This window comes from Oryzias latipes, chromosome 12 (assembly GCF_053564925.1).
Source record: "Oryzias latipes strain Hd-rR chromosome 12, Olatipes_Hd-rR_3.1".
In the NCBI taxonomy this organism is placed as follows: domain Eukaryota; kingdom Metazoa; phylum Chordata; class Actinopteri; order Beloniformes; family Adrianichthyidae; genus Oryzias; species Oryzias latipes.
Window position 1 is genome coordinate 5,859,046 of NC_136248.1, and position 8,852 is coordinate 5,867,897.

The following is an 8,852-nucleotide window of genomic DNA, read 5'->3' on the forward strand; positions in this document are numbered from 1 at the left end:
TCTTCATTGAGCGGTACCACCGAGCTCTAAATGTCACCTCGTCTGTCCGAGAGCTTTTACCTGCAATTTATCATTACTAAGACAGAAACTAAAAAACATTCTGCTGTGATGGAAAACCATTTTTAAAGCTAAACCTTTCCTACATCACAGTAATCTCGAAACTGGGAGTGAAATCTGTTGAATAGATGCTGTCACTCATCATTTACCAAACAGTCCTGAATGCTGCAGCATGACACCCAACCGGAATAACCAGACAAGTGCACATCACTGCAGTCCTCAGATTACTTCACTGGCTTTTTTCATGCAGCAATCTGAAAAAATAAAGAAAAATAAAGCCATAAAATGACTTCAGTTTCTGATGGAGTCCTGAGCACCAGCATCTCTGCTGACTTGTCCTGGTCCGCAAACATCAGGATCATGGTGAAGAAGGTTCGGCAGCGACTGCACATCCTCCGTATCCTGACATGGTGTAACCTGTACCACAGGCTGCTTGTGAACAGTCATGCCTATTTGTATCGTGTCATTGTTTGAGATAAACTAAAACATATAAAGAAAAGAATGTTTTTTTCTCCCCTTTATTGACAGATCTAAAGTCACAGAACATGTTGTCTCTCATGTAACCTCCCACATAAAAAACGGAACAAGGACTAAACAGCAAACAAAGCCAACTCAAAGTCATATAAATAAGAAATAAAAAGAATGGGAAAAAAAGGAAATTAGTGAAAAGGAAAAAAGCATTGGCTACGAGTTTATAGTTTTCTTATTTTCCAATTTTTAAGGGATTTACTGAACAACCATAAATTTTACCCAAATTAAAATTATAAAAATTATGTTTTTGGGTGAAAAACATGCTTCATAGGTTGATTGGCAACTCTAAATTGTCCCTAGGTGTGAATGTGAGAGTGAATGGGTGTGTGTTTGTGGACATTCTACCCTGCGACAGACTGGTGACCTGTCCAGGTTGTCCCCTGCCTTCACCCACAAGTGGCCGGGATAGGCTCCGGCAGCCCCGTGACCCCGAAAGGGAAAAACGGTAGAAAATGAATGAATGAATGAATGAATGTTTTGGGGTTTCAGTATCTTTTTTACACAAAAGGACATAACATATCATCAAAATACTAAATTCTAAATTCAATTCCAAAAAATAATTGCAAAGATATATTTATCAATTTGACTTAAAATTAACCTATTTCATAGTAGGAAGTAAAGGATGTATTAAAAAAGGTTGTCTCCTGTGGTTAAAATAGGTTTTTGTTTCAGCCACATGCGCTTTTAACGTGGAGCTTCTGCTCTCCGGTCCACTTGGTGGCGCTGTTGAGTGTAAACAAGCCAAAGACATAAACGGAGGAACTCAATCGACGCGCAGGCGCAGTACGGAATCTTCGTTGAGCTGAAACGAACATGCGACCCAACATCATGTCCAGCCTGGAGACCTTTCAGAGTCAGCTTGGTTCTGTAATGGAGCGTCTGGCGGGGGCGGCGGTGGCAGAGCTGGGCAGGCTTCTGAAGCAGAGTTCCGCTGACGTCTGGACCGGCCCCGCTGCGGCTCCAGCTCCGGCTGCGGGGAGCGAGGAGAGCCGGCGGGAGGACGAGTCTTTCCGGCAGTCTTTCCAAAAGATAACGGTGAGGGCCCCGTACGGAGAGAAAGAGGAAGAAAAAACCCGGGGACACTGAAAATGCGCGTTGTCTGTGTGAAAATTATATTGGACAAACAACTTCGTTTCTCCCGTGAAACAGCCATAAAGTTTTCGGTAAACTACTGTTGCAATAGAAAATTAACTTTGCCATTATAAACTACGTTACCCAGAGGCTCTTTTGACTGTTGCCATAGTGATGACGCTTCGCGTTAAAGGGGTCAATTCCGACTTTAACAAATTCATGCTTGTTTACATGTTTACAGTTTATTATAGAATGCAATAAAACTTTACTGATCTAAGAGTAAATTAACTTGATACCAAAGCTCTATTTAAAAAAGAAGATTAAGAATTAATAACATTATTAAAAATACACTTAAAAAATAACAACAACAACAATAATTATAATTATCCTCATTGTCCATGAGGTGTTGTAGAGTTTAATAACTGACGGGAAGAAAGATCTGTAAAAGCACTTCTTCCTGCAGCAAAAGGAGTTAAAGTCTGTGAAGGAGCGGCTCAGTTCTTCCACGTTCTCCTTCAAATCAAACCAAACTTTATTTCTAAAGCACTTTTCCAACTCGTGCTACTCAAAGTGCTTTACATAAAAAACAAATCCAATTTTAAAAACAAAAGACAAGACATTAAAAAAAAATATTTTGTCTACGGCCCATACAGTGCCCAGGACACCCCCATCCACACTCACACACGCATGCACACACACACACACACTCACACACACACCATGGTTAGAAAAAGTATGCAATGTAGAAATATGGCTTTGCACTGAAGTGGGGAAACAATATTTTGGGGACATGTCCACATCAGTGACCCCCCCAACTCAACTTCACACAATCTGCTACCACAGGACCCCCCCCCCCCAGATCTGAGTATAAGAGCCAGAGTTACAAACAAAATGTAAAAGGAATTTAATAAATAAAAGTTCAAACAGATAAATAACCAGAAATGTAAATAAATAAACCTTAATAGACAGATATTAATCAGTAAAAGAAGAAGAATTTAATCAAATATATCAAATTGGTAAAAAGAGAACTTAAGATGATCACAATATCAAATAAGTTCCTACCTGCACAAAGACGTTGGTGAAGGTATTTGCAGGTTCTGACCTGGAGCCGCCTCAGTCCTGGTCTCTATGCTGTAACAACAAGAAAGTCCGATTCTCATCCTTTACTTTACAGGATCGCTTTGCATCCCTCATGGAAGTGTGGACCAAAGATGCTGTGGAGAGCATCCTGAAGATGCTGAAAGCATCAAAATGTCAGGTTTCCCTTGCAGAGCAGAGCAAAGGCCTAAACATGAGAAGAAAACGGAGAAGCAGAACTGTGCAGGAAAGGGTCTCATCCAGAAGAAGTAAGATCAAGAAACAGAAAAAATGGACCTGGATGCTTTTGACAGTTGAGAACTGAGCTGCACTTGTGTGACATGTCTGTGTGAATGCAACACTGCATGACTGCATGGATGTGCTGGTGGTTATTCTTGTGGTGTTCTGCTGTGAGACGAGCTGCAGAATGAAGAACCAGCAGCCGAGTAACCACAGTTCTTTTGTGTTCTGCCTTGCTTGTCTTCATACAGCTGCAGCCGTGTCTGCGCAGACGGACTGTGGATCCACGTCTGCAGCTGAAACCACTCCTCCCGATTCAGGTGAAGGAGAAACCGTCCCAGAAGACTCAGAAGTCACGGGTCAGGAGAAGAGGGCAGTGGGACGATTTCAATGCCCTACGTGTGACAAGACGTTTGCTCTAAAGTGCCTGATGAACAGACACTTCCTGATCCACAGCCGACCTCACCTTTGCTCTCAGTGTGGTAAACGCTTCGCTGCTCTCCGGGGACTGACCGCACATTCTAGGACGCACACGGGGCAGAAGCTCCACAGATGTGCTCAGTGCGGGACGGGGTTTGCCCACAAGTCTAGTTTTCAGAGGCACATGCAGAAACACGCTGTGGAGAAAGCCAGGATGCACACGTGCCCGGCGTGCCAGCTGGAGTTCTGGGGGGAGCGGGCGTTTCAGCGCCACAGGTGCTGTGCTCTGAAGAAGACCTTTGAATGCTCCGTTTGTCCGGAGACCTTCGAGTGCCGACAGACTTTAGCCAACCACGAAAACCTCCATTCTGGAGCCAGAGACTTTGTCTGTGAAGCATGCGGCGAGCGCTTCCTCTCTGCCGCGTCGCTAGCTGTGCACAGAGTGATACATGTGCAGAATGAAGACGGCCCCCTGAACAAAGAGGGCGGAGAAAAGGCCTTCACCTGCGACGTCTGCGGCAAAGGCTGCAGTCACCGCAGCGCTCTGAAGCACCACATGCTGACCCACAGCGGGGAGAGGCCGTACGTCTGCGAGACCTGCGGCAAGCGCTGCAGCCACGCCAGCGCGCTGCAGAACCACCTGAGGATCCACACGGGGAGGAAAGCGGGTCAGAAGCCCACCTGCAGAGTCTGCAGGAAGGAGTTCAGCTCCGCCGTCAAGCTAAAGTATCACATGAGCGTCCACACGGGAGAAAAGCCGTACGCCTGCGATCAGTGTGACAAGCAGTTCAGCAACCCCAGTAACCTGCACGTGCACCGCAGGATTCACGCCGGAGAGAAGAAGTACGGCTGCAACGTCTGCGGGAAGAGCTTCATCCAGAGAATCAGTCTGAAGCTGCACACACGAGTCCACACCGGGGAAACGCCCTTCCACTGCTCCACCTGTGGGAAGGACTTCACCCACAGGTGTGACTTCAGGAAACACCAGAGGCGACACCTGGCAGAAGACGAGGGAAGAGACAAAGCTGCTGCAGCTGTTTCTGCTCTATGCTGATTCGCTACATTAAAGAACCAGTTCAATGGTTTTTAACATGTTCTTGTGGCCTTTTTGTCATGATATAGGACATATGAAAAGAAAATGAAGGTTTCTGATTATTTCTCCTTTAAAATTGTTGTGAGTCAATAGCAGATGGAATCAGTGCTGCTGGAAAAAGCTTGTAGGTGAGACGTAGAAGCATCCATCCATTGTAGAAGCTACAAGCTGTTGTAGCTTCTACAATGGATGGATGCTCTATTCCGATGCATCCACCTACAGACAAATGGATCCAGGAACGTCTATTTTTCTCGTCTGAGCTGGAATCTGGATCTAAATTATACGGCTGGACAGATTAAATTTTGTTGCAACTGTAACGTTAGGTTGGGGATATGAGGGACTGTAAACTAGCGGGACAGCGTGTCAACAAAGGGATGATGGGAAATGGGGTAGGGGTTGCTCTGCACACACACACCCCCCACACACACACAAACACACAACTCAGAGGTGAATTTCTAATGAACTCCTGCTGCTCTGCAGAAACTCAGTCGAGCAACACAGGTTTTTAAACTTTGGTTAAAAACGGCATCATTATAACAACAGGGTTTGTAAAGTCATTAAGAACCTGGAAAAGCTTGGGACATTCTAAATGCAATTTCTAGATCCTTGAAAAGTTTGTGGAAAAGTCATGAAATTTTAATGTTTTGGATAGAATAGACATCAAAAAATAAAATAATTTAACATGAGATTTGAAATTTGGCAGAAGTTGAACCTCAGGCTGTCGGTGACGGGAGTTTATGTTGACGTAAAGCAATTTGAGTTCTCGTCAGTTTAGCGCATGGCGCTTAATTGATTTCACGATCTAAAAGCTTCCTATTGTGAAATTCTACGAAATGCAGGGAAATGCAGCTTTAACAAAATTAATGGGAATATATCATTTAATTCAATAAAAATGTAAACAATGTAGATGTACAGTATATTTTTCTACAGACTCGTGACACTTTTTACTGCACAGCTTTGCAGTAAAAGACTTTTACAGTAAATTAAGTTGCAGTACTACTAAAGTTATTTTATCTTTTCCGTTTGTTTTGTATGTTTAGTGAAGTGCAGTAGTCTTTTTCTTTTACTTCTCGTCATGATACTTCCACCATCATGCTTTATTTTTTCAATGTGTGGAAGAAAAACCTAAAAAGCTGGAAAATTAAACTTCAGTATCATAAAAAAAGATCTTATTGATCATGAGAAGTGTAAAGAAGGTTTTCACACATTAGCAACAGCAACATCAACAACCATCAGCAACATTGTATTTCAAGAGAAGAATCTAAAACATCTGAACAAATTATCCATCACAAAAGTAAGCAGACCTCAGCTGCAGCTTGGTAAGAATTATTTACCTACATATCTAGAAATATGAAATCGGTGATACAATTCTGGGATGGACGATGTTACAGCTATAAACTGACCTACCTGCTATCTAGAACACAAGTTTCTTTCGAAAATATTTTCAGCTGCCCCAAAATCATAAACAGCTCAGTCCAGGGAGGTTTCTTTTTCTGCTGTTGCTCCAAAATGCAGTTGTTTGATGCTTACAGAAGAAAAGCAGCCTGGATCTTTCCATGTTTAACTGTCATAGTACCAGTCCTGATGTTCTATTTATTAGGATGAGCAATAAAAAAAACTGCTGACTCAGAGCAGCTAAACTCCTGGATGCAGTCAAACTGTTTTCTCCTCCTATCACCAGTTGAGGCAGCAGGTATCTGTTAAACCTCATCTATAGTGTGACATGCAGCAGCACAACATGAATGAACCATTGCTAATGCTAAATGTTTTCACTATAAGGCATACCAGGTAACCTTTGGCCTGTGATGTCATGGGTGTCATAGATGACATAGTAAATGGCATCAGGTAAATGGCGTATATAGCGCTTTTTTATCTTGCTTTAAGACCCAAAGTGCTTTACAGTCCCAGTACTGCCCCTCCCCGCCTCAACACACACACACACATACAAGTACATACATAAACCAGTGCCTAACACTGGCCCTAACTTATAACCACCAGGAGCAATGTGGACTTCACGGTCTTGCCCTAGAACACCTAGACTCATGGAGGAACCGAACCTGTAATGATCAGAGATCCACCGGTCTACCTCTGCACCATAGCTGCCACTTTTTGTATCTGAGAGGAAGAGATCCTTAATTAATAAACTATTTTAGCTTGAGGCTCAACCTGACATAGATGAACTTCATCTCTGGAACACAAGGCACCAGAAAGGCTGAGAATCTGACATTAAGGGACAAAAACAGCCGCTGCATGATCGGTCTCTAAAGGGAAGCTGAAAAACCAAACCAAACAGCACGATTGCAAAATTGAAATACGATTGAAAACCATGATAAAGTAAATTTAACAAAAAAACACCTTAAAGGAGGCCAGAATATTGGAAACATTTTTTTACTTGCGTTTAAAGAATGAGAACAGCCGGAATAATCCTGCAGTTCTTACCTCCAGTCTGCAGTCTCTCTGTTCACTTTCCCAGTTTTGTCAAAGATGGTGACATTAAAGTTCTCCACAAGATGGCACTCATGCGCTAACATAGACACCCTTTCTATGAGATCATAAGTACAACTCACAACAATAATAATAATTCTCTCTTTTAGATCAATAATCTAAGCCAAAATGCAGAGGTCTAGCCTAACAAAAGATGTTACCCAGTCATTAAGTCAACTGAGGATTAAGGTAGTAATTGAGCTGCAATAACATCATTTTTTACATGAAATTGTTTATTACTGCTACAGAAATCTAATTTACATTTCCTTAGACTAAACTTAAATGGAGGTTCAGACTTCACAAAAGATGAACATCCTTCAATGACAAGAGGCTCTTAACCGCTAGTTAGCAGCAGAGCACACTGAGTCTCTTTGAGTAGCTCTAAACCACACAAAACAACTTCAAGATCTCAGCCAGAAGCAGCTTGTTTTGTTGTTATGAGACATCCACTACTTAGTTTTTACTTGGGATGGGTACCGAACAGAAACTCTGTGCCATGCTGCTTTCAGTATCATTTTAAATGTGGATTGTGTTGCTTTGTAGCGGACTCAGATAAGAACGAGTGAAGTTGTGCAGCAACTGTTGCGCGGAGCATCAGCCAAAATGCTGTCGGCAAAGCGGGCTAAAGTTCTCAGAGCCTCACAACAATAAGTTCTAGTTCTCTTTCTTATTTTTTTTCTGGGGGGGGGGGGGGGGGGGGGGGGTAGTGCTAGTTCCTCAGTAAGGTCAGGGGCATGAGTGATGGTGGTGGACCTCCTGCCCCTCGGGTGTGGCGCCCGGCCCCTTCTCTGCTGACTGTCTCTCTGTGCTGGCGCTGTCCCGGTCTCTGTCTGCAGCTGGCTGGCCGCCCTCTGGTTTGCCGGTCACCCTGGGAGGTGAAGCGCCTACTGCGGCTGGCTGGGGGGGCGGTCGCTTGGGGGGAGCCTTCTTCCCCTGGTTGTGCCCATCCACCTGCTACTTCCCACTCCAACCCAAACCAATTTTGCACAGATGCACATAGGGCTCCGGGAATTGGAAGGGTGAGATATGCTGGCGGGGCTGACCGGGGGTGACTCTCTTTGGGACTCGTCGGCACCCTCCCTCCATTCCACTTTTACTCGCACGTTAGACACCTTGATTTATCTAGGGTCTTTTGGGGAGGGTCTGGTGGAGGGGGGCACGTTGAAACATCTGGGCTCATCTCTCACCGGTCCGCCCCTCAATTTATACTCTCACTTTAGACACCACATACTGCATGTTGGCACCACACACACAGCAAACACACACTTACACAGAGGGACCCCTGGGTGGGGGGGCTCTGCTGCCCGCCACCCCACTGGAGACCTCCCATTTTACCTGCAGCACACACACCGCACATCCACACCACAATTCCGCTGGGGCTCACCCTCCCTTTTCCAGAGTGGGAAAAGCAGGGGGGGGGGGGGGGGCTGTAGAGGGTAGTGTAGTATGGGGGAGAGGTAGGGTGAAGCTATGGTCTTAGTGTCCAGTGCCCGGTGGCCCCAATGGCTGCTGCCCGGTACTGCGTTGGTGCGTTCAGAGATGCTCTTCTGCAGACCTTGGTTGTAACCAGTGGTCATTTTAGTTACTGTTGTCTTTCTATCAGCTGGAGCCAGTCTGACCATTCTCTTCTGACCTCTGACATCAAAAAGGCATTTCTGTCCACAGAACTACCGCTCACTGGATATTTGCTCCTTTTCAGATCATTCTCTATAAACACCAAACATATTTGTGGGTGAATCCCAGTAGATCAGCAGTTTCTAAAATACTCAGACCAGCCCGTCTGGCACCAACAACCATGCAACATTCAAAGTCACTTCAATCCACTTTCTTCTCCATTCTGATGCTCAATTTGGACTGCAGCAGATCGTCTTGACCATAC

The 8,852-nt window shown here is 44.5% G+C and overlaps 1 protein-coding gene across 1 annotated transcript; it reads left to right on the forward strand.

Annotated features, from left to right (window-relative positions):
- The first annotated feature begins 1,352 nt into the window (after positions 1–1,352).
- Positions 1,353–4,490, forward strand: LOC101165905 (uncharacterized). Its single transcript, XM_004075095.5, has 3 exons — positions 1,353–1,623; positions 2,834–3,005; positions 3,228–4,490. The coding sequence occupies exons 1-3, from the start codon at positions 1,402–1,404 to the stop codon at positions 4,448–4,450; spliced, it is 1,617 nt and encodes a 538-aa protein (XP_004075143.1). The 5' UTR covers positions 1,353–1,401; the 3' UTR covers positions 4,451–4,490.
- The last annotated feature ends 4,362 nt before the right edge of the window (positions 4,491–8,852 follow it).

Bases quoted from the DNA above. Each gene is read 5' to 3' on its own strand.
- LOC101165905 (XM_004075095.5), top strand. From the start codon at position 1,402: ATGCGACCCAACATCATGTCCAGCCTGGAGACCTTTCAGAGTCAGCTT. The intron at 1,624-2,833 runs GTGAGGGCCCCG...TTTACTTTACAG, and splicing joins AGTCTTTCCAAAAGATAACG to GATCGCTTTGCATCCCTCAT. The intron at 3,006-3,227 runs GTAAGATCAAGA...GTCTTCATACAG, and splicing joins AAGGGTCTCATCCAGAAGAA to CTGCAGCCGTGTCTGCGCAG.